This window comes from Ptychodera flava, chromosome 11 (assembly GCF_041260155.1).
Source record: "Ptychodera flava strain L36383 chromosome 11, AS_Pfla_20210202, whole genome shotgun sequence".
NCBI lineage: Eukaryota > Metazoa > Hemichordata > Enteropneusta > Ptychoderidae > Ptychodera > Ptychodera flava.
Genome location: NC_091938.1, coordinates 4,247,585 through 4,275,140, shown reverse-complemented (window position 1 = coordinate 4,275,140; position 27,556 = coordinate 4,247,585). Strand labels below are relative to the sequence as shown.

Below are 27,556 nucleotides of genomic sequence, written 5' to 3'. Positions count from 1 at the left end.
TAAGCAGCATAAGGGTGAAAATGTTTACAAATTCATCCTGTATCTTATTCCTAAATTTTGTCTCCTCAAAGTTGGATAATGCACACTACATGTATATACTTGTATCTACAGTATGACAACATTTTATCAAAATGTACCACATATACTTTGGTACAAAATTTTTTTCTGAACATGATGAAAACAGAATGATGGTTAACGAGTATGTCTGGCTGTAAAACAAGGTGACTTACTAGCAATCAAATTGCTTGTCAGATTGAAAATATTTATTAGCAGTCAATGCTTGCCATTAGATTTTCATTTGTACATTGAACTGATTTTCTCACATTGCTGTTTATTCATATCACATAACTATGGTGATACTGAACTAGTGCAAATGCTAAGGTTACAATAGCTGATTGGCCTTGTGCATCGGTTCATCTTGTTTTCATTCAGTATTAACGATAAACCTGGACATTTTAAACCTATGACGTCATCAATCTGTTGCCATCAAGACTTGTTACCATGGCAACCAATTGCTCTGAGAGAAAGTTAGCATCTTATGAGTGATATGATCTTGGGTTGTAATGGCTAGAATATAATGAGCGTTTTTTTAGGTTATTGGCAACACTGCTCCAATTATAGCAGTTAAACCTCTGAAATTCACATTACTTAGATTGATCAGTAAGTGCTGCAATTATACATCAAACCGTAATGGTATTGCTACACAATGCGTTCTTTGAAAACAAAATCAAATAAGGGGTGCGTGGATAATTTGGTTTTCAAACTCAATTGACTCTACCTGCTATCAAAAATGGTGACTTCCCATCTGCTAAAAGCTGGATTTTCTGCATGGCTGAAGGTACCCTTAATTTTTTCACATAATTGTCCTTTATCTAACCGTGCATGCTCCCTGTCAACTTTTTGACTTCAATATTGAAAACCAACCCACAGTATGACATACTGAATTAACCTTTGACCTCGAGACTCCCACCGCGGCAATCCAAAGACTTATGTGCAAAAGAAGCTATGAGTATATTGAGGCTCTAGGCAGAAGAAATTTCAATTTGCCTGTACCCTTATATAGTATATCAGACTCAATTCACCTACAGATGGTTACAGATTTGGAATAATGAATCTATGCATGCCATCTTGAGTGCCTCAACAAAGTACCCATAGGAACAACTCAATCATTCGGCCAGGCAATACAGTGCAAAAAGTGGCTTTTTAAGTACTCCTACTGGCTGTAACAGAGCAAGTGGAAACCTAAATTAGCAGTCAGACTTAGCTAACTAAGCTGAGGGTGGGCCCTGCCCGGGGCTTAACAATCCTAATAAGGGCATCTCCATGACACACTGGTTGTTACCTCAATATACCACATGAACATTACACATGTGAAAGGATAAGGAAGCATATATCAGAAAAGAACTGAGGCCGTAAATTTTACACCTGGTGTGAGCTCCTTAGTTGAATTGGGCATAGAAATTTTGAGGGTCTATGAATTGGGCCAGTACTAATGGTGAACACCTGGCAAGGCCTTGATGCTAGCATTATAGCTGGAGGTTTCTGCAGTCAACCAGTCAGGTTTTGCATTGATACATGTATCTGAAAACACTTATGAAGCCTTGAAGGAACAGATGAGTTTTTCCTACAGTATGATTTAATTAAAATGAAAAATGCTGAAAATTACAGAAATTATCGACACGAATGTTATGACATGAATGTTATGCTGTGATGTCAGTATTGTAAGTGCACTTTTCTGGTAGTCAGCACTTCTTTGGAAATGCTGTTTTAAGGGGCACTGCCACCCAACACAGTGTAACACAGTGCAAACCACATTCAATTTTGATTGATTTGTTAACCCAAGATTAAAATATTGGTTGGGTTCAAACAAGTGTTGATTTATGCAAATGTATGCAAATCACCTGATTTCCTGGCCTCTCTTTTTCCCAATTTCTAGATTTCCAAAGAATTTAGCTCCACTCTGGCTGGGCCAAATCTTCTGAAATTTTCACATTATGTTCTTTAAATACTATTTAATGAAAACACTATTTTGTTTGGCAATAAAGTTCTTACATTTTGAATAAGAGACATTTTAATTTTGCTAAACATGTTTTTATCTTTTTTTTTGGCTGTCAGTGTTTAAACCCTTGCCATTTTAGAATGAGGATAGATAATGGAAAATAAAATAGTCATTTTTTTCTACACATGCTCTTGTTTCAAATGATTCAGAAACATTACATTTCAGAAAATATTATCAAGTTTTTGACATAAATTACCATAACTTGAAAATGACATAAAATACCAAAATTGAGGTTTTTTACCCCAATTATACACCCCTCTCATGGCACATAATCGAGTAAACTATTGCTACAATACTAAACTTAGGATTCTCTGCTTTCTGAAAATATACAGCATGAGGGGATTTCCTTGTCATCTTTGATGAGAAAAATTCCTTTGAAAAAAACTTTGTTGGCAACATGCAGCTCCACCTTAAAGGTTGCTGTAGGTAATATTCCCCAGCACAAACTATGGTAAGTCTGCAGAATTAAATGTTCATTCTTACAATGCGGTTTTTGATATCTACACATGCCTACATAAATTTCTTTTTCTGCTTTGAAAAATTCATGTATATACAATTGCCTTCAAGGAAATATTGTCTATGGAACTGAAAGCTCATCCATACACAGAAATAATCAGTAATAATTCATAAACTGTACTCCATTTCATCATGATACTTGATACCATGAAAGAGAAATCACATGAAAACATAGTAAAAATGCTTAAAAAGATGAATTTGAGTGGGTGTTTAAAAGACATTCATATATGACATTATACAAAAGGCAAAATACGACGATATAATAAAAAGAAGTTCCTCTAGAGCACTGGAGTGACAACAGAAAAGACAAACACTACAGAGATTTATCAGCAGTATGTCTTTGATCACATCGATTTTAAAGTGCTATAAATGGACAACAAACAACGAACTTGATGATTTGTCGTTATCTACCTATTACTTTAAATAATTAGGAAATATATCTCAAGAGATAATTTGGAATGTAAAGAGGACAATCTGAAGGTCAACGTTTTCCTTTTGCTGGTATCCGATGAAGGTTTTGATGTCATGATGCTAACTATGATTGTTTCATCATGTGCTTTGTAGAAATTAATAGAAATGAGAAAAATAATGAAACTGAATAAATTTAAAAAGCCAAGTTATTTAACTTTTAATGGTAGGGCAGGACCTTTCTGCTTCAGTATCTGATGACCAAAAATTTTTATGAAATATGGTAAATATTTTTAAATGTCTTCAGTCCAGCATCAGAAAGTGAATCATTCAAGGTTACACTTTGCTTTTCACCGTATCGAAAAACAGAATTACAGTTCAAACACGAATAAATATTTCCAATTTCAGGTCAAACAAATGCATGTTGGTGCAAATTATGAATGATCAGATACCTAAATAAGAATCCAAGAGCAGATAAAATACACAAATGCTTGTACCAGTATTAAAGATATCAAAGAATCAACTTTGAACACCATCCAGCAGCCATATTGGATCTCATTGTAAAAAAATAGTGTCAATGACACTGTCCTCCCATTTCTGAGATACTAAGTACTAGTACACACATGACATTGCATTCTTACAGGTTGACTAAGAAAATTCTATTGCAAGTCCAAATTAATCTTATACCCCAGCAATATGAAATGCTCCATCTCATATTGACTTTTACACATCAGACAGAAAACAACCCTAGGATCAAGACTATCATGTTTTAAAGCAATCCAACAAATACTTTGGGAGAAAATGATTTTTTGACAAAAAATGGGGAAAATTGCCCCAAAAATACAAATATGAAAATTTCACCACAATTTGAACATATCTGACAAAGGCCAACCCTAGGATCATACATACAAGTTTTAAAGGCAATGGGATGAGCACTTTTAGAAAATAAGATTTTTTGACAAAAAACAGGAAAATCGCCCAAAAAATACAACTTTCAAAATTTCATCACAATTTGAAGAAATGCAACTAAAGTCACTATAAAGAGCCTACATACCAAGTTTCAACCAAATCTGGCCAGTAGTTACAGAGTTTTAGCAATTTGCAGGATTTTTCCTTTTTCCCCCTTCATTTGCATATTTTTGACTTTGACATGTTTATTTCAACAAATTCACATCTCCACCCCTGGGTGCATCTGTCCACCAAATACTAAGATGGTAGGTGCTGTGATTTAGGAGTTCTTAATGTGGACAGACATACATCCGCACATACTAACTAACATACATACATACAGACAGACAGACAGACGGACAGACAGATAGACATGCATACATTTTCCTAATGGTGGCGCTTCATGAGGCTGCAACCTGTCAACGCTGTCTCCCGTAAATTTGATTTGTTTTACTTGTTTAAGCTTTTTATCTGTCTTATCGCGTAACTGTTTGATAGTTTTACCCGCCTACTCTCGGATTTTAAAAGAACTGGAGTCTAGAAGAGCTGGAGTCGATTTTATCGTCGTTTTCTCTCGTCATGTCTTTGGTTTCAAGAAGGTTCACTAGACCGGCAATTTTCGCGCAGAGGTGCTTCAGTCAGGTGCAAGTGCCCATAACCACAAGAAAGCCAATGTCAAGGAATTTCCTATTGTCTCGTCGATGGGCCCCCGTGACTCTAACATCGTCACTAAAAGCTGGCATAAACCTTATGAATCGTCTGATCAGAAACAGACCTCGTGGATCAAAGGGTGGAAAGAATCGACGCCATGCAATTCAACCAGTAATTTCTCAATATCATTCAAAAAGATCAGTCAGAGGCCGTGGAGTGAATACAAATAACTTGATTGTAGTAAGCAAAGTACCGATTCAGGAACAGGTGAGGAACTTGTCGTTCTGTTTGTGGAATGCCAGGTCACTCAACAACAAAATACCAGCTGTATGTTCCATTATTCATGAGAAGCTGACTGACATCTTTGTGGTAACGGAATCTTGGCTGAGTGACTCAAAACAGCAATTGACTATGAATGAACTTCGTTCGTCGTTGATTGGTTATAACATCTATAACTGTCCTCGTGCATCCCGTAAAGGTGGTGGAGTGGCCGTAATTGTGCGGAAAAATCTAACCACCAATGTTTCAACAAAAACTAGTTTCTCATCTTTTGAATCAATGGATTTACGTATTCAAGTCCAGTCTGAAATGATCCACATGATTGTTGTTTATCGTCCACCACCTTCAAGGAAAAATTGTTCAACATCCGGAGTATTTTTCAGTGAATTCACATCGTTGTTGGAATGCGGTGTCGTTTCGCCTGGAAAATTGCTCATTCTTGGTGATTTCAACTTTCATATGGAAGATGATACTGACCGCGATGTCATCAAGTTCAAAGAACTTTTAGTATCATTCGACCTCGTCCAACATGTAAGTGGCCCGACTCATGAGAAAGGTCACACACTAGATCTCGTAATATCGCAGTCATCACAAAATCTCGTCAAGGACTTGGAATCGCACTGTCTCCTGCCATCTGATCACAGTTCCATCCACTTTGTGTCTAATTTGACCAGGCCTCGCACCAGGAAGATCAAAGCAGTTAGTCGGAAGATATATAATATTGACTTCGATCAAGTGATGTCATGTATGGGTGACAATCCTTTCTCTTTATTAAAAGGCGCATCTGTGGATATGCTGGTCCAAAATTACAATATCACTTTGTCCAGGGTATTTAACACTGTCGCCCCAGCAACAACGAAAGTTGTCAATGACAAGCCGCGTGCACCTTGGTTTTGTGACGCAATACGTAATCATCGAAAGGAAGTCAGAAAATTAGAACGTTTCTGGAAGGCAAATCCCCTAGAGATTAATAAACAAATCTTCCACGCGAAACGCTCTGCCCACAATCGTATCGTCAACAACGCCAGATCCGCCCTACTATCGTTCAAAGATAGAAAAATCTGATCAACGAAGGTTATTCTCTGTTATCGATGATATCATTGGTGAGAAATCATCATCTGCCCTGATTCTGCCACACCATTGTGACCCCAAGGTTCTGGCTGAAAAGTTTTCGGACTTTTTCTGTGAAAAAGTGATGGTGCTCAGAGAGCGATTGGATTCTACGACCGGAGTACAAGTGTTTAATGACTGTGGTCCACCACTTGATAATTTCATGTGTGTTTCAGAGCAATATGTTTCTAAGTTAATCACATCAATGAATTCCAAATCTTGTAAACTTGACCCAATCCCGACTTCCTTGCTGAAAATATGCCTTCCATTGGTATCATCACGTATTACTGACATAGTAAATGAGTCGTTTAATTCTGGTGTTTTTCCACAGTGTCTTAAACATGCCATAGTTAGACCTTTGTTGAAGAAGTTTGGATTGGATCAAGATCAATTGAAAAACTATCGCCCTGTATCAAATACTCCATTCATTGGCAAAGTCATTGAAAAAATCGTAGTAGATCAATTACACCATCATTTAGCATCGTCTCAGCTGTATTGTAAATTTCAATCTGCTTACCGCAAATTCCACAGCACAGAAACGGCTTTGGTAAAAGTACAAAATGACGTCATGCTTTCTATTGATAGTCATTCAGAAGTGATTCTCGTTCTTTTAGATTTGAGTGCTGCATTTGATACCATTGACCATGACATTCTTTTAAAAAGGCTAGAGACTCGTTTTGGCATTAAGGGACAGGCACTGGATTGGTTTGCATCATACCTAAAAGGAAGGACTCAGAGTGTAATGGTGAATGATATCGCTTCTGAACCACGTGAACTTTTATATGGAGTCCCACAAGGCAGTGTCTTAGGGCCATTATTATTTACACTTTATTGTGCCCCCCTTGAGAACATACTAGAAAAACACTCGATAAGATTCATGCTGTATGCTGATGACACACAAGTTTATTTAACCTGTAAGCGGGCTGATCATTCAAAATTACAGATTGAAACCTGTGTGGACGAGATCCGTGAATGGATGGCCGTTAATAAGCTTGTTTTAAATGATAATAAGACAGAATTGATTCACTTTCATTCGAAATTCAGACCTCATACACCTCTACCTGGACTACGTGTCGGAACAGATCTAATTACACCTTCATCCGTTGTCAGAGACCTTGGGTTTTATTTTGACAGTGTTGTTTTAGCTCATAATCAAATTATGCAAGTTTGTAAGTCAGCCTCGTTTGTTTTAAATCGCATAGGTCGTATCCGTAATGTCTTGGACAGCAAAACTACTGAAAGATTAATCCACGCTTTCATAACATCACGCCTAGACTACTGTAATAGCATGTACATTCATCTACCTGATTATCTCATTAACCGGTTACAACACATACAGAACTCAGCTGCTCGCTTGGTTACTCGTACTAGAAAACACGAACACATCAGACCTGTTCTTCAAGAGTTACACTGGCTTCCGGTTATCCATCGAATTGATTTCAAAGTTCTTATGCTTACATACAAATGTCTCCATGGCCAAGCTCCAACTTATTTGTCAGATCTTCTCATTGTTATTAAACCTAGTAGATTAACACGTTCTGCGAATGCTACAAAACTTGTGGAACCTCGCTATAATCAGGAGCATTATGGAAAGCGCGCTTTTTCGGTAGCTGCTCCCAGGCTGTGGAATTCCCTTGATGTTTCTATTCGAAACGCACCTTCCCTGTATTCTTTTAAAACACAACTTAAAACCCATCTCTTTAGGAAGGCTTACGGGATGCAATAATTATATTTCTCACAGTGAGTTTTTTATCTAACTCCATTAGTGTTTTCCAATGGTGTTTTTAAAGTTGAATCTTTTAGCGTGTACAATTTTGATATTTTACCAGATTGCCTAGTTTTACATTAGCTCGAGTGTGTGTGTGTGTGTGTGTGTACGTGTATGTTTATGTATGCCTGTTTGTAATGTTACTTATTATTTTTATGACAACTTTAATGTACTTTCTTTTTATCTATAAGTGTTGTAAAGCGCATTGAGATTTTATACTATTATGTAATGCGCTATAGAAGAAATAAATATTATTATTATTATTATTACATTTATTTTTACAGCTTTTAACCTCCAACAGCCGACCAACTTGTCAATATCAGCTTGTTCAACTTAATACTACTGCTTGTAATAATATAAACGAGAGTTAATTACATTCTAATTAAAGTAAACACGACTTGCTTATCAAGATTTACATCATAAAAAACAGCATATCTGTCAGGTTATAAAGAATCTTCAGCTGGCTATCTTTATCAGTATTTTCATCCTATTAACGAGGCACATTTGAACTTTCAAATTAACATTGCAAGTAAGTTCTGTTCAATAAGTTGAGCCTCTAGGTACTCAGAGAAAGCACACAGAAGAGACAAATGTTTGCAACTTAAGAAGTTCAAGGTCATCAAAAGCATTATAAGGAATCATATAACACTTTCATTGCACTGTTTACACAGATTGCATAATTGCTAAAAATAGAACATGAGGAATCTTATAGCCAAGCTTTACCATAAAAACTCTATCACTTTGACCACTCTTTTAATTGACCACTCTATTTTTTTCGTCAAAAGGTAATTTTATTTTATCCTTATCAAGTCAACCATAAATGGAAATTAGAACTTTCTCTATCTCTATTTATTTGACCAACCTATCATGACAAACAATTATGAGCAATTTCTTTTAGATAACATACGGGGCACAATAAATGTTGGTTCAGAATATGTCAAAGATGGGATTCAGGAAAGTTGCCTTTACATGTTTTAATCCTCCAAGATGGTAAGCATTTCACTATGAACTGTCAAAAAAGTTGAACTTTCTAATAATACTACACAAAAATTATTTTGGCTTTGTTGATTTCCTAATTAATTGAATTATTTAAAATCATATTTATTATTTTTTGGGGGGTGAATTGATAGGGTTTATACAGTACAAGAGTTACATACAATGTCAGTCAAATTCAGTTAAAACATCAATTACCGTCTAACATTACATCATTCCTATAAATAGCACCTAAGCCTGGAACAGCACAATCATAATCTGCTCATTCACACAGGCAGTACTTGACTTTGAATGAATGATCTCCTACATTTCACCTATGTACCAAATTTGAAAGCATGACAAAAAGTAGCACAAAATTTGCAAATTTCAGCTTGAGTTCACAGAGTCATCTTCAGGTCACTCCTAGGAACCTGCACACCCAATTAGAAAGTAATGGCATACACAGTTTCAAAGAATATTTTTTTTAAACCAAAAATGGCAAAAATTGCCCAAAAATACAAATATGCAAATTTTGCCATAATTTTGATGAATTCTATTTTGAGTTATCACAAGGCACCTGCACGCCAAATTTTAAAGCGATCTGACCATTTGTTTAAGAGAAAAAGATTTTTAACTAAAATGGCAAAAAAAGAAAGAAAAAAATCATTAAAAATAGAAAGCTTCAAATATTGACATCAAATCTATATGTTTAAATGAGTTGGGCCCAAGGTACCTAAAACCCAAATATGACAATGATCAGATGAGTAGTTCCTGAGTTATTGATTTTTGACCATTTTCGCTGTTTTTTCTACCTCATTTGCATATCTATGAGACTACAAAGTTCATTTTAACAACGGCACATCTGGACCACATATGGCATCACTACATCAAAAATCAGCTTAATACATGCAGCGGTTCGTGAGTTTTTGCGTTGGACGGACAGACATCCATACATACATACATACATACATACATACAGACAGACATCTCACATACAGACTTTTTTCAACCATATAACCTCCCAATTGCCATATATGTATGGCAAATGGGAGGTAAAAATAGCGTCAATGACACTGTAGCTCCCATCCTGGACTATTTAGTGTTTGTTCTCTGGTCAGATATTTGAACATGTGTGAAAGGGATAAAGTGCATGAAGTGAAAATACTTAAATGTAATGTACTGGAGACAGTGAAATATGTTTAATGTATTTATCCAGAATATAAAATGGAAAAAATACAGAATTAGAAATATCGTATACTGTGATACAACCATTAACTAAACAAGTCATTGACAATGACAGTCCCCACTTGTAATAGGAGTATTAGTCTTGATGGGACAGGGAAATGTGGTCATTAAGAAGTATCACTGGAGTGTATATGTTGAGATCTATGGGCAAATAGGTCTATGTCGTTGTTCCCAATTTGAAACACATGAGGCATGTCTAAGTTATGGTTCTAAATCGGGAAAAAAGATCAGACCTCTAGCAGTATTGGCCAGCCAAGAAATACATATGCGCATAATAAATGAGGTACAAGATGTGACATCTTAAGGTCTAATATCCTATCAAAATTGGAGGGTATAGAACTTGTGGTTACTGAGATTATGCATATATATGTATAACCAAGATCAAAGGTCATTGAGGTTACATGACATTTTGAAAAAAAAATTATATTGCTAATTTATCCCTATGCCAAAATATCAGACCTCTAGCTCTATTCACTTGCCCAGAATTAGATGTGTGCAAAATTAATGAGGTAAAGCATGTGTTGTCATAAGGTCTCCCATCCTACTAAATACAAAGGACATAGCACTTGTAGTTACTTATTTATTGACATAAACATATATTTTAGGTAAAAGGTCATCAAGGTCACATGACATTTGGTCAAAAAATTTCTTCTATAGTTATCCCTATATACCAAAAATCAGACATCCAGCTCTATTGGCTTGCTCAGAATGAGATATGTGTATAATTAATGAGCTACAATATGTGGCATCATAAGGTGTCCAATCATACCAGATATGAAGGGTGTAGCACTTGTGGTTACTGAGTTATGGACAAATATGTATATTTGAGGTCAAAGGTCACCGAGGTCACATTACATTTGTCACAAAAAATTCTCTCCTACAGTTATCCCTATATATCAAAAATCAGACCTCTGGCTCTATTAGCTTGCTCAAAATTAGATATGCACATAATTAATGAGGTACAATATGTGGCATCATAAGGTGTCCCATCATACTATACATGAAGGGTGTAGCACTTGTGGTTACTGAGTTATGGACAAATATGTATATTTGAGGTCAAAGGTCACCGAAGTCATGTCACATTTTGTCAAAAAAATTGTATTGCTAGGTTATCCCTATATACCAAATATAGTTATCAAAACAAACCACCAATTGTATGAAACATGGGCCTAAATACAGACAGACTGACATTCACAGACTGGCACAGAGTGATGACATTGACCCCAAGTGTGCCTTGGCCCATGGAGAGTGATAAAGATATAACAAAAAGCTGAATGTAATGATAAAATAGTTAAGTATAGGCCTACAGACACTGAGGGTGAATATGTTACAGCAATTTGATTAGTTTCTTTTCATTTTCTACTTCTGTGATAATTTTTAAGACAATCAAACTGCAAGGCAGTTTTAATATTTAATTGACATAATTTAATTTAATATTCAATATTTAATTATTTTATATAATTTAATTGACATACATGTTATCTTTTACAAGCACACAGCAAACTGTTCTTGATTTTTCATTTACAATATTTGACATGGACAGATTTCAACATGCAATCATTAACTCAGAAACCCTATAGGGAAAAGTAAACATTGTTTTCTTCCAGAACAGCTGGTATATCCACATCTGGAGCAACTTACAAACTTAACCAATTACACAAGGATGATGACACAAGAGATAAAGTTAAACTGTGGTGAACTTGACTATTCCTTTCAAATCCTTACCTAACTTGATTGACATCTTAAACTAAAATACACTGCATGTTTAATGGCACACAAAAATACATCAGGGGTGTACCATTTGATAAAAGGGGGTTGTCTGCATCTGGAAGATTGATGAGGAACATCTTTTTTATCCAATACACTGTACATTCTTTTTTCCCACTATCCCACCTTTTCTTTTTGACAAACCTTCTGTGGCTGATTTTTTTATTGACATTTGTTTGGATTTTTTTTCAAAATCTGCCAGGACCCCCCCCCCCCCCTCCATCACTCTTTAACATTGAAAAAAACTTTGAATATATTTGTTGGAAACCAAACCTGCTAAAATCACCTCAGCTATGTTTTCTCATTATTTTTTACCACATTTCAACACCAAATACAGTTTACCATTTCAAATGCTTACTGAATCACAACATTATCTTAAACATAGGGCCAATGTCCTTGAAGTTACTATAGACATGGATACAAAATTAAGTATTTCCTGACTGTATGAAATCATCTCACTAAGGTCATCCTAGGGACCTGTTAACCAACTATTAAAGCTGTCTGACCAGATGTTTTGAAAAAAACAAGCGACCCAATAGTCGACAGAGCTCTGCTGTGTTATGTAGAGAGCAACTTTTTGTGACATATGTATTGATGAAGATGGTTGAGATCTTTGATAGCTCATTTCAGGATGGCCTGACCTAAAATGGCAACATTAGCTGCAAATATACAAAATTGATGATTTCATCATAATTATGTATAAAAATGTATACAAAATATCAAAGCTATCACATGAGTAACTTTTGAGAAACAAATATTTGACCAAAAATGGCAAAAATTGACCCAAAAATACAAAAATTGAAGATTTCATCAAATTTCACTATATCACACTAGGAGAACCCCCAGGAACCTGTATACCAAATATCAAAGGCATCAGACAAGTAGTTTTTGAGAAACACATTTTTTGACCAAAAATGTCAAAAATTGCACCAAAAATACAAAAATGCAGATTTCATCATATATTCTATATATCATATTTAGTTTATCTGTAGGAACCTGTATACCAAATATCAAAACTGTCAGACGAGCGATTTTGATGAAATAAATTTTTGACCAAAAATGACAAAAAAATTCCTTAAAAATACAGATTTGCATATTTCATCACAATTTGAACAAATCCAATTTGAGTTATCCCTAGGGACCTGTATACCAAATATCAAAGCTGTCTGACCAGCGGTTCATGAAGAAGAAGATTTTTTACCAAAAACGCCTTTTTTGGCACTAATTTGTATATTTTCAACAATATCAAAAAATCAAAAAAAGCACAATTATTTCAGGTCAGCCCAAAGTACTCACATGCTAATTTTTCATGTAATCTGCTCAGTGGTTATTGAGATTTTCAATTTTGACTGTTTTTACATTTTTTCACTTAATTTGCATATTTTTGGCAATGACAACTTCATTTGAACAAAATCTCATCTACAGCCCATCATCCATGTACACACCAAATATCAAGATGAAATGTGCAGCGGTTTTGAAGTTTTTGATGTTGACGGACAGACATACAGACATACAGACATACAGACATACATACATACAGACATTTCCCTAGCCTATAAGAATAGCTTCCATTGCCATATATACATATGGCTATGGGAGCTAACAAGTTTTTGTCACTGGTTGTCCTCATTGGTAGTTTTGATGTTTCAAGACAAGAAAACCTACTGATTCTGACTTCAAACATTACAACATGAAGAATGCTACATATAAAGCGGGATGTGAAATCACTCCATCAAAATCCATGGACATCATTCAGATTCTACAGGAGTATACTGTTTGCTTGTCCCAGGGGATATGTACCACATAATTGTTATCCGACGGTCACTTTTTATCAGTAGGCTCAGTATTATTTCAAAATCACTAGTCCAACAGCAGGAGGAAATTGATTTTCTTACACCTTAGGGCACTTATATTTTCTCTCTCCTATCATTGAATATCTTTGACAGTATCTTTCCAGTGTCTCTCTGTTGATAATTTTCATTTTATGTTTGGAATATATTTAATACTGTTCAAATACAGCTCTATGTATAGTTCACATGTACAAGATTGATAAATAGAGACTAAATTAGAATAGTTGATTTTTACATATGGAAAGACTATTTGGGTGTTGATTTAACAGCTGCAGGTATACCGTTGCAAACATCACAATGCAATTAAAGCATTTAAAGGTATACTGTCACCTGTTCTAATTTTGCCACAGGAATACCATGGAAAGAGAAAATCTAACCAATCACAGATTTTAAGCGGGTGGCCGCTTTTTTAAAAACAGCGCCCTCACATGGGCATTTTGAATACCTAGGAACGCCCCTTTGACCATATATGGGCATATTTAGATTACAGGTGACTGTATACCTTTAATATGCAGGCATCAATATGCTATGTGTAAACAGTTTAAAAAATTACCAGGGCCAACATATTCATGAAATGACATTGTATTTATTAATGCAAATCAATTTCCTTGATTACACTTCACAGTAACGATTGGTAATTGGATAACTAAGTAGTTTAATGTAACCTTTGGAGTTTGAGTATTTTTCAAACTACGGGACATCGCCTGTTTCCCCTAATCTTCATTATTCAATATGACACTTGAACAGCAAGGGTACTATGGCCTATGTTTTTTAATTATTGTAAAGTTAGTAACATATTGCACTTCGGCACAAACATTCTCCTATATGTCAGTGGAAATAGTTTCATCTGGCTTTGTAAGTTACATCATTTTTCAGGATTGATGATATGATATTGAATAGTTGAATATACCGATAGAGACTGTATTTGTAAGGTATTGCCAATGACTGGTATTTGATAATATCAGGAGGCTGCCCGGGATCCTAAAGATAAACTTGATCACAAAAAATGGAAAACTTGGTACAGATAAAGAAAAAATCATTTATACTTTTTTCATACAACGTGAAGTTTTACATAAATGAGAACAAGTGGGAATTGCAAATAATTCACCTTTTGTGGATGGAAAGTATACAGACATACGGTATTGTTTCAAAGTTACTTTTATCTTACACAATATGCCTGCAAAGCTCGACTGAAAGTTACCAAGTTTACATACAGTATTTGTAGAACAATGGCTTTAAAATATATTTTTGCAACTTTTACAGATTCTTATCCACAGTTACTGTGTAAACATAAATGGTATGTTTCCGGAATCATTGGGAAAGATTAGCTCTTATTTCAAATCTGTTCCTCTGTACATAATCACTGATGTGAGGATTTCACAATTTCTTGTGGATTGATTTCTGTGAAGATTTTGTCGACAAGTTTAAACACACTACAGTCCTTATATTCTAAACTGTTCATGATTTAAAGACAATCTTGTTGAATTCACTTCATCTTTTATGCAAATGATGCCGCATCTACATACCTCCACTGTTCAGAGGTGAAACAGAATGTTTGACACTGACCACAGAGACAGCAGACAGTTATGGAACTTTACTGCCATCATGTAAGTTTGGGTAATATTATATTACACATGGTGGCACTAAATCATGTGAATACGACCCGTGGATACTGCTGAAACCTTTACATAAAAATGGAATGTCTCCGACATTTCTTCACGAGAGACACTTGAATATAAAGTTACAGGCAAAATGTGATTTTAATTTCTTCCTCATAATTCTAAATGCTCGTCATCACTTCATTTTAATGGACTCCACATAGGTTATTCATTTTAGTATATCAGTGTATACCAGAATTGGATTAATTCCCACAAAGCCATGTAATAGTCTTATATCAGTTTGAGTTCTCAAAAAAATGCATTAGTTCAAAAGTAATGAATAACATTAGGAATTAAGCTCTTTGTGTCTTTGGACATGACCTTTGAAGTTCATAGAATGCTAAGTCTATTCAACAAATGATTGTTCACTTGAAGCTGCTGACTTTCTTACAAAACAGTTGCTTCCGACACTCGGATATCTCCGGATAAAACTGCAATTCATGCATAAACATTCCATTCCATTGGCAAATTGACTAGGTTATATTTGTAAAGGCAAAAAAAAATTGACTTTGGGGCTCAAAGGGTTAAAGGTAAAGAAACAACATAGAGATGAAGAGTTGGCGGGATTCCATGGGTAACGGCACATCAGGCATCGTACCATCTTGAGAAGCTGTCATGGATTTGAATGACCCCAAGTGAGGGCAGTGTAGAGTTTTATATTGTGCATGTCAGCCTTTGATGGGCATTGAAATGGCTGTTGTATGGCATTATCGCAGATATGGCAAGTAGGTTTGTGATGAGTATAGTGAGTACAAATTTAACAGATAAAATTTAAGCTTCCATAGTTATTGAGTTTGCACCTCAGGTGCAAGCAGATGTTCTGTGAAGTATACAGACAAGTGTTCAAATACATAGAGTGCAGCTTTACAAATTTGGTGGCATTGGTCCAGTAGGTCCCACTACTTCAAGTTAATTATCATAAAAAGGATTGACATTTTGCTCTGGTTTTCACGGGCACAGTGTTCATGTCTGATGGGAATCCCTGAATTCCTGACCAAGCTATCATTCAAGCACAAATTGCACCTTGTAATTTTAAATCCAAGCAACTTGATTCATAATTGAGTGCAGCTAACATCAGATTTAAAATGTTCAAGCTGTAATGTTAGACATCTTTATGAAGCTGATGTCACTCAACAATACAAATCTTGCTCCACATCAATGAATTATTTACTGCTGCACTGAGGAATGGTAGGTTTCATCTTTGAATGGCTTCATTTTGCTGTTCTGAGAGGCCTGGAAACGTATTTCCCTGATAATACTAACTTGCAGTATGGCTCAATGTGCTTGTGAACTATTATAAAATTGAAGTATGGCTGAATGTACCAGCAAACTCTAAAGTACCCTTGGCTTTGATACCCTTTTTCCAAAATGAACATTACTGTATTATCCACAGAGAAATTCCATTTTGCTATTAACTTAATATCTAGAATTTCACCATCACACGACTCTATGTACAGTGGATATTGAGATCACATGTTGGGTTAATCAGGTTTTTTGAGGTTATTCAAATTGACTGTCACATGATCTGTATGTAAACAATGATTGCAAAATACAAACCACAGCATTTGCCAATATCTAGGCTTTCAGAAAATATAAACTTTAATTGGGTTACAAGCTTTCTTTTTTTAATGAGAATTCACTGTTCAGAAGAGCCTGCACTGGGGGCCTGTAATTTTGTCCCGTACCATTTTCAGCTCAGCTACAAACTAGGATTTGCATTAAACTGCAAGATAACAACAACCTCTCTTGATGTTCAAGCAAACTTAAAAAATTAAATGCGACTTAACCTGTACAGGGGTTAAAATGGCCAGTCCACTATGACAGTTCAAGAACTACAGTATTAACTGAAAATTCACATTTTTAAAATGCTTGTCTTTGCACCTATATCCATGAATAAGCTTCAACGCAACAATTATCAGTTCTACGACAGAAGTTGTCTTTACATATAATATTCAAAATTATTTTTTTAAAGGGGAAAAGTTTTATCATTGAGCACAACTTTGCCAACATTTTGTATTATATGAGAAGTTGCTTCCGTTGTCCAGAACCTTGAAATCTGCTAGGAATGGTAAAAGAAATATACCGTACCTTCAATACTGCTTGTGAACAGAGCAAACCAAAAGCGGTGAAGAACTTTCTGCTGTCTATCTGACCCTAAAATACAGTACATGTGTATGATTCAAGAAGACATTTCATGACAGAATGACATCTCAATGAAACGGCTTTATCCCGTGAATGGATAATCATTTGAAATTGTTTCTTTCACTGAACAGCTGCTCTACCTTTATGATCATCCAACTCAAGTTTGAATTTCAAACCATGGTTAGAAAATAACCAATAAAATACAACGTGGACTGTGAAAATTCCTGCTTTGTTAACCTATGATGGCCATATATCAGTTACAATTTATTTATAATGCATAGTAGCATATTGAATTTTTGTAAAGCTGAAAAGCTTATGGAGGTTTTATGTGACAAAGAACAGCTGCATCTGGTACATGCAGGTTGTCTGTACTTTATGGCCTGGCTATGGGCATGTCTTGTGCCAGGCTTTTGTTTGTGTTGACATCAAATTTTCAGGTCATTGAAGTGAAAAACACACAAAAATGGAAAGAAAAAGTAAATATACATCCAAATACTGCATAATTATCATGTTATACATCAGAAAAATTATAAAATAGAATTACTGTAAAATGTACAACAAAGACTAAAATGAAGAATTTTCAATCTTTTTAAAACTTTGCAGACCGGAAAAACATATTCAGTACTTAGCTGGTTTCTTTAACAATAGAGCCATATGATAGTATCTAGTACTGTGTGCTGTAAACCTGTCAAAATGATCCTACCGGTAGAAATGTCACACATGTGCCTAAATATGGCTTTTTTCCAGTTGAATTGAAAAAATAATCATAAGAGTGCTTCTCATTGAGCAATCTACCAAAACTGCACATTGGAAAAAATATCACATGATCAAAATTACTGCTGTTACCTTGAACAAAACGAACAAAATGCATTCAAATAGCAGAGGTGACCCATTTCTACACAAAGATTACACACATGGTATAAAGTGACCTCAATTAATGCAGAGTATCAATGTATACTTGTGAAGAACTAAGATATTTAATTTAAATTCCAAACCTGCTGTGAACATGAAGTAGCATTTTCAACTGTTTGTCAAAATAAGGGAAAATAAGTCTGTAAAATATACACCAACAAGATCTTGCCACCCTTCCAAATCATTCTAAAGGCAAACAAGAATGCTATTGGCACATTCCCAGCTTTGTACTTCATGAGCAAGCAAGAACACAGCAATACAGCTCAAAGACCCCCATAAGCATGATGAGCTCAAGTGACTGATATGACCTGAGACGACCCAAGTGACCCTACATGTCCTATTTACAGTCCCAGGTTACTAAATGTAGAACATCCACATATCAACATATCAACCCCAGTCTAGTTACCTAATTTCGTGAGAAAAAACAGCATAAAACCAGCCGTGGATAAAGCTACAGATTGTGCTTATCATAGAAATTGAGCTCCTTTGGTAATGGAGTTACCGAATGTTTGTAACAAACACCTAAGATGTTATCCTTCTTGTCCTCCTTTAAGATTTTTGCGGCAAAATTCAATAAACTTACCAGCGTGGTTACATCCTGGGGTTACTTGTACATGGACTCCCCATGTAAGAATGCCAAGGTTAAATTTGTAGGCTGGATTTGACGACGTTCAAAACGAGGAGAAAGATATGGCACAGTATATTCAGTAGAATTTGATAAGTTGTGGCTATTTGACCTTTAACCCTTGGATTTGTGATGTCACAACGACTGTGACCAGAAGTACCATAATAACAGGATCTTTGATTGAAACATACCACATAGAACAGTCATCACTTACTCTAGCAACAATAAATCATAAATGTGGGTATAATTCATATTGAACACAGTCTAATACAGTAAGCTGTCAATTATCCAAAACTCTCAGGGGACAGGGATTTTGTTTGGATTTGCAGACAGTTTGGTATACAGATGCATAAGGGTTCATTTCCAGTATCTTACATGTGCAGGCATATGTGTACATATACAAGTAATACTAAGCAAAAAATTCATCTAACTTGCACTGCAGATTTAAAAATTATGTTCCTTCACTTTTGAAAACATTTACATATTATTGTGAGATTTTTGAATAAAACTTTGAAAATAAATAATAAGAAAGTGATGAATGAATATTAATCTTTTCATCATTCAATTCCTGTGAGAATTGACTGTGTTTCCTGAATAAACAACTGACACACTGACTGGGTACATAGACCACAGAATACGATGTAGACAAATGATTTTCACAGCATTTTCACAGCTAACTCAAGCCATGGACAGTAGAGTATTGTAATCTGTAACATATACCTTTTTATACATTTGCCATCAAGAACAATGAAATTTTGTGCGTGTTAAAAAAACATAAAGAATGCCCGTTCCGTAACATACTTGCTCTACAAATCAGAAGAAAATTGTTGACATTGCACAAAACAATATTTGACCTATTTGATGCCTCAGTTACTAATGTAAGATATATAATAATATGTATGATGAGTTATTACAAAGGTACCTCAAAGGATACACTCGGACATTGTGCCGGGCATCGTCCTCCGATTTGTGTTGGGCAATACGCTGTGCCAGTTTGTTATTTTAATAATAACTTTGAAAGCTACATAGATGGATTGCCATTGCAGTTAGGTAGAAAAAGTCACTCCTGTAAACACGGAAGCTTTCATGGTGACATGTTATAAATACTTAGGACCTTGATCCATAAACAGAGAAAAAAGTCGAGGTTTACTGACATTTACAGTGACTTTTACAAACTGAATAACCTTCACCATCAAAGTAATATTGTTGTAAGCTAAGCATGATTGGTTCAGAGTAGAACACTTCAGTCAGAACAGCAACATTCTTTGCCACTTCAGTGATGTCAAGTGGTAAACCATGGTTCAGTGAAACTACATGATTAAGAAAAGGATTCAAACACAAAAAAAGAAATGACTAGAAGTCGAGAAATCATTTATTTTGTCAAATTGGATTAAATATTCACATGTGTGGGACATATTCATTTAAAATCATTAAAATTTAATCCCACAGCATTTATGAATACTTAATGTACATTAATTTCAGGAGATTTTTTCAGTTGGTTAACTTCGCAAACGAAATCAAGATCCTTACCATTTTTTAGATACAGTCTGCTGATGGAATCAGCATGTCAAACACAGATTAATTATGTATCTTAGTATGGTTTGGATTTTAGAATCCACAATACATCTTCTTAAGTCTGACTAGGCCATACGCTCTGTAAAATACATCTTGTAGCTGATGTCAACCATGTAGTAGAAGATTTTTGGTAAAAATTAACAAGTAGTTTAATACATTCTATACATCCAGACAAATAAATCTTGAGTTATTTTTTTAATTATTAACAGTCAAAATGAATGTAAGTTTATAAGGTAATTAGTTTTTTCTAGATTTAGGACCTGTAAATTTTTTTATATTTTATATTTTCTCATTTTCTCATCTGTGAGTGGCTGCCTCATGATGATCAAATAAATAACATAAAAATAGTTAAAATAAACACTTACTACCCTTGTCAGTGCTAATTCTTTACAAAAAAATTGTACCTTTGAATTTTCAAAAACAAGATAGCAAAATTGAATCATTCATGTCAGTTTGTAACGTACATGAAGTCTACACAGACAAGCTGGAGGCATGTATAGGAATAATGAGATTTTGACAGTCTGAAAATCTCAGCCTACAGCACATTTTGACCTAACATTTTCTTGAAAAGAAGTTGAAAACTTGAAATCTACAACTGATGGATGGGAAAATAATGAGTATTTTTCTGCCAGATTCCTAATTAATCAAAGGTATTTTGCCCACTGTAGCACGCTGGGAATGACTGTCTTTTTCAGACTGACGTTGTGACCTAAATGTAATAGTTTGATGCAAAACATCAAAATTCAGATATCTTGCTCATAAACTTACGCTGGTTCAGATCGATAAAAGAAGTATTGGACATAAAAGAATTGAATCCATGGAGATGTCAGAATTATTGTCTTGTAAGTCAATGTTTCCATGACAACACATCCAACCCTTGGCATTGAGCTAACATGCATGCTCTTATCTGATCAAAGGAGATGGATGGACAAAGCAGACAGTTTCTAGATAAAGAGGAACTGTATAACAGAAAGAAAGACATATTCAACGTACAATTACGATTTGAAGACTACAAAACTTGCATTTTGAGAGGCTATGGGCGACACAAATACAAAAACACCCTGAGGAAAATCTCTTGTGTGTTTGCCAAAATTGATGATTATAGTCCTGAATATAATTAATTGTGATGAAATGCCTGATTACGGTGGCCATACTGGATTGTCTCACAAAAATAAACTGATTTGCATATTTGAATCATGGAGCGTTTTGTTATTGCCGATGACGTCAGAAAACAGTTCAGATATGCGTAATTTGTAGAATGGTTTGACATTAAATATCAGCTGTCTCTTCAGACTTTAGCTGACAGAATTCACACATGTTATCAATGCTCATGACATCATCATATTCAAATACCAGAGTCTCACTCGACATTGTGACATTGGATGGGCAACACCGGCAATGTCTGCACATTTTTCATTTAACGCAAAGGAACGACACGGAGACAAGTGTTTGGCCGAAATCCGGGGTTATGCATGTACTGCCATGGCGGGGGCAACGAGGCGTCATAGTGGCCTGGATGGCGGTACCGGGTTATTGGTACCGTGCATCGGGCAACGTGCTACCAGTCGTCCGCAGCAGACCCATGACAGTACCCCCCTGGAACTTTATTATGTAAAGTTAGCGATATAGAGACATACAGTATCTTTTATTGTGAGCTGCTAGCCTGCAGCGAGGCTTCTTTTTTTTTTTTTTTTTTTTTTTCACCCAAAATAATATCACTTTTAATTTTTCTCCAGATTGACAGATTTTCAAAAATTTTTAAAATATTTTTTAGAACATGAGAAACATACAGTATGGAGGGTAGAAATTTATATTTTGAAGGTTGAGTTTGCTTTCCACAAGATAGATAAACTTCCAAAATCATAACCAAAAAATGTGAGAGTATCATCATTATGTTAATAAAACCTAGTGAAAACGAACATACAAAAACTCTTATGTATACCGGTATATGTCAGTCTCTATTAATAAAATCATTTTCTAATAATAGATAAAATACTGTATTCAAATGATTTTTGCATGGTACATTGAATTCACAACTAATTGCCAATTCATACAGGTATAACCCAAGTTGACTTTACAAATATAATGTGTTCTGAAAGATTTGATATGGCAATATATTCCTGCATCTTTGTGTATTCATATATAGCCATACAACAGCTTGATAAATACCAGCTTTTTTGAAATTCAGTGAAAGAAGTGTCATCCTTCACTTTTGTACAAGTTTTATTTTGTTCCCGACAAATTCAGTCTCACAAGTTCAGTCTTACCCTTTTACAAGTTCAGTCTTGCCGTATTACAAGTTCTGTCTTATAGTCTTACAAGTTCAGTCTTACCCTATCTCCATAAGATTTGAAATAGGAAAGCTAAGAGAATGGCAGTTCCATTCCTGCTGACAGCTTTATATCAGTCCATGATGCTATGCAAAAGTCCTTTCATTGTATCAAAATGCATACAACTATAGCTTATAAGGAGACTGTTGTTTATGGTAATGAGCAGACCTAATGAGAAATGCCTAAAGTGGTCAAATGTTGATGAATGAATTTGGGAACATTTCAGAATTGGATAACACCAGTGGTTGGAAGTTGGAGGTTGGGGTTGCAATGGAGATACTGAAATAGACCACATGCATTATAACTTGATGACATTTGATGATCCATTGCTCTTCATGTGCCCAGATGGAGCAAATAAATATGAGAAAAAAATATATCATTCTCTTTATTCATGGTTTTAACATCCTGGTAGAATAATTATACTCAGTCAGTCTTTGTGTTTTGAACAGACAACAAAAACTGAAAGGGATATTTATAAAAAAATTTCAATATTGGAAAAAAGAAACAATACATTTTCAACTTTTAACATGTAGCATTTTTTAAGTTAAAACCAATAGTGGATATTTTGCCAGGCTATTATCTACAGATCTTGCAAAATTGATGAAAAAGTGACTTTTTTTAAAGCAGTATTTCTATGGTTTAGAGAATTTACGTACAAAAGACTGAACATTTTTGTATCACCGGCAGTGTCAAAATATAAATTAGCTTTTTTGAATAGTTGTGAGTGTAAGGTATAGCAGTCTGCAGCAAACACCTTGCCTTGTTCACTCAAGACAACAACATACTGTACCTCAAGTGTGTGGCTGTTTAAGATCTGAAATGGTTGTTTCATGCAGGATTCTCAGGGTTATACCCATAAACCATGATTTTAGGATTACCCATTTGCTGTTAGCATCAAAATGAGATATTGAACAAAATTTTACAAGACAATACCAGTTTAGATATGAAGAAGCCTCTAAATAGGAACAAAATTGTCATGGAAACACTGGTGAACATTCAGACATATTTATGGTGCTGCATTCTTGACAAAGAGATTAAGCACCAAAAAAAAACGAAATTAGTACCTCACACTTACAGTTATTCATCACTTGATTACAAAATACAAAAGACTAAAACTGCTACAGGTTAGTGGCAAAAAACGGGGTGAAAACTGTGACAAATTTATTATGCAAATTATTATGAACTGAAGACACATCAGTTTGATTTTAATCTAGTCACACAAATTTTTATGATGTGGTTGTAGCTAACACTTCACGCCTTCCATACATTGATAGTTTAAAGTCTGTCAACTCTTTGCTTTGCTTTCTGTAGACACATGGAATGTATCTTGCAATCGAATCTCCTCTGGGAAACACAAATCACAGAGGAATGAAACGTTAATGACTTTGTTTAAACAATATATCATGAAAAGGATTGAACATGAAGTCAAGTCATTATTTATATACTTTCATTGATTCTCACGACATCTGTGGCATCAACTCCAAGCTGTCGACTAAAGAGGCTTTTCTGCCTTTTTTCAGTAACATGGAGTGATGAGACTGCAAATGAAAATGAGCAACCTTTGCAGCTGTTCAATTGCCATCTGGAGAGGAATAAAGTATCATAACACAAATACATTATATGATGTCAATATTTCTGAGTAAAATCCTTGTCATGATCTGAATGTAAATGCAACTGACAGCGTTTAAGCATAATAAGTACTGATAGTTCGGGAACAATACAGACAGTTTTGGTAACTATGGCAACATCTCTGCTCTACCATTTTATATCTCTATGGAGCTGATCGATGTTCATATTTTGAAAGAAACTTTGATAGAATTGCCAGCAAATCTTGCTGATATACCCTACCATGCTCGGTGCTTAAATACCCCACTTAATCATATACACTCGGCTGTCATTGCACGCTGAGTTTTAGGAAATCACATCAAAAATGTAAAAATTCCTGTATACTTCTCACAAGCTGCAGAGATGACAAGTTATTCTAAATAACTTCATTGTTAGAAGTCTCATGTCAATATGGGAAGAGTAAGTTGCAAATCATCAAAGTCAATGTTGCGTGTAAAAATCCATGTCAGTGATTTGAGCATTTGAAGACTAAGGGCCTCTTACTCGTCAACACAAAAGCTGCCACCATATATCAACACTTTCTTCTGTACACAACCATGGTATTCAAAGGTTAACTAGGGCAGTGTCTGCATATCACAGGATGTGAGACTGTCTGGTTTAGCATTCTCTCTGTATCAAAGCTAAATTAACCCAATGAGTGTTGTAATTTTTTCCCCAAAAATTTTAGCACAACATTTTACTACTTTTTATGAATATTTCTGTAATTTTTTGATAATTTTGGACCAAAAGGACATTACATTTCATTGGCTACAGTTTATCAAAATTTTGGACAAAATCTGAAAAAAATTGACTTGGGTATATATTATAAAGGTGACAAAAATTGACTTTGGCTATCAAAAGGTGTCACTTTTCCCATTACTTGTGCTCTGTTTGTAAACTATCATGGTGACATTTCTCCAAAAAATAGTGAAAATCCTGTTGTATTCAATTTGTCAATACAGCCTATACTTTATGTGTGTACTGGGGTAATGTCATGACTTTACAATTGACCACTTTGTACGGTCAGGACTGGAACAATTTGTCAACCATGGAAAAACTCAACAGTTTACAAGGCTAATCCTTTGTATGTTAACAAATCATTTGTGAAAAGACCCCAGAAAATGTGTCTTGTAATCTACAACAACAAAAATGAAACATAATATCAGAAAGTTTATGGCTATTGCCTTTGAATTATTATAGTCACGGTCAGGTTCAGTTGAACAAGACAATAAACTCCTCATCGTAATCTTACCAGGTACAGCTTCATACCGGTAGTTTACTGTGTATGGACTGAACTCCTAAATCTTCCTGTCATGTCATGATCATATGAGTTGAATTACCTCCAAGCTTAGAAGCTATTGGCTTTGACAAGGCATCACTTTAATACATTAATTAATATCCATGGTTTTTCCAAAGTGAACTTACATCTATACCTCACCCATGATAACTGTTTTCTACTGTTACATGTAAACACTTTTCTCTAGTTACCTTATATTGACGGTGGAGTCAATAAGACAAGTTGACCAAACTTGATGAGGATAGCAAACAAAGGACAACTTGGAGATATGTAAACCTAAGTATCAAACTCATTCCATTTAATTACAAAGATATACAACTGTATCAGAATCAAGTTTAAAATACAAATTAATAAGAACAATAAAAGCCTGCAGAAGAGTTTAGAACAACAAATATAGATATGGAATTTAGAAATGATCAAAAAGCTAGTGGTTCGGTAGTATGCAACTAAACTTGCTCTCATCACTTGTTCTTTTTGCATATACCAAGGTCTGTATATACATAACTGATCACATTTTTAAAAATTTTTTAAAGTAAAAGTACATCACATGATGATAGCTCTGTAGAACATTTTGATAATATTTTAATGTTTATCATGGGAAACAAGCTCATTTTGTTTCCTTCTCCCCAATCCTACATTGAAATGCAGAGTACCAGCATTAGTGTTGCCAAGATAATTTACTGTGTACAATACAAACTCTTATTGTTGATGAACCTATGCTATCTGCACCAGAGAATTCAGTTGGTAACACTGGCATTGGACATTACACACTGTATTGATGAATCAAATTTAAGATATTTTGAAATGATGTTAGGAGTTGGAAAAAAACTCACAGATCAAAAACTATAGAGAATACATCAAAACCAACAGCTGACCTAACTTTGAAACTCAAATATTTAAGAAGACCTAGATAGAACCTACTTTTAGTATTATCCTTTTAATGATAAATGTAATGTCAATATTGGTTGAAGAATCTACAACAATTTGTTAAAATATCTATTGTACTTTTTGTAAAAAGTGTGAGACATTTCTTTATGATTAAAAATAATATGAGATGTCAAAGTTACCTGTATAGTGAAGGAAAACGGGTTGATAAGGTCATTCTGTTAGCATGATGATGTCAATACTTGTGGACAGAATTAGGCCATTCTGTGCCAATGATAAGAATTGATGGATATTCCACGTGTTGTCAGCAACAATGAGGACAGACGGAATTCTTTTCAAACAAGGAATAGATCTACAGATCCAATCAATAGCCTTCTAAGTCCACGCCCCATGTGTACGTAATGTGATCAACATTGCTGGTGTCACTGCACTTTATAGAGGTCACTGTACTTTGTCTAACAATGTGAAATACACACGTCATGCTCTCATGGCCAATTTAAAACTGAAAATCACATAAACTTGAGTAGTCATGGAAATCTATGCTATATTGAACATATTACAACTAGTGAATGCAATAAAATGGATTCAATAAATTTAAAAAAATTATGCAGATTCATGATAAGTTTATGAGAGCTTCTATAAATAGTTTCTGCTTCAGTTCACAGATACAACTATAGAATGAATGGAACTCACTAAAGCTATATTATTGCTACAGACATATTTCCAATAGCTGAGCTGTAACCATAGAATTTTTTAATTGGTTATGCTATATACAACCATGCAAATTTCTTTTTAAAAAGGCAACTATATCCCATAGTGTTATGTCTTTCAAATGGGCATTTTGAAAAAAATAAAGCAATAACCAAATCAGTCAAAAGTCTTTCGCGATAAAAATTTTCATTCTTTTCAATTGTACACTGAAATATAACATTTTTTGGACTTATAGTTTGCAAT

At 34.8% G+C, this 27,556-nt stretch overlaps 1 protein-coding gene across 4 annotated transcripts in view; it reads right to left on the bottom strand.

Moving 5' to 3' along the window:
- LOC139143325 (vitamin D3 receptor B-like) overlaps positions 1-27,556 on the bottom strand; it is a 91,368-nt gene that overhangs the window by 22,892 nt on the left and 40,920 nt on the right. The window contains exon 1 of one of the 4 annotated variants that reach the window (XM_070713559.1): positions 26,785-26,887. The exons of 2 other annotated variants lie outside the window; for them this stretch is intronic. In XM_070713559.1, the coding sequence (XP_070569660.1) occupies positions 26,785-26,819 (35 nt within the window). In that variant the 5' untranslated portion in view covers positions 26,820-26,887. Of the gene's footprint in view, positions 1-18,868; positions 18,967-26,784; positions 26,888-27,556 lie in introns of those variants that run through there. One more of the 4 variants, XM_070713562.1, reaches the window with a different exon arrangement.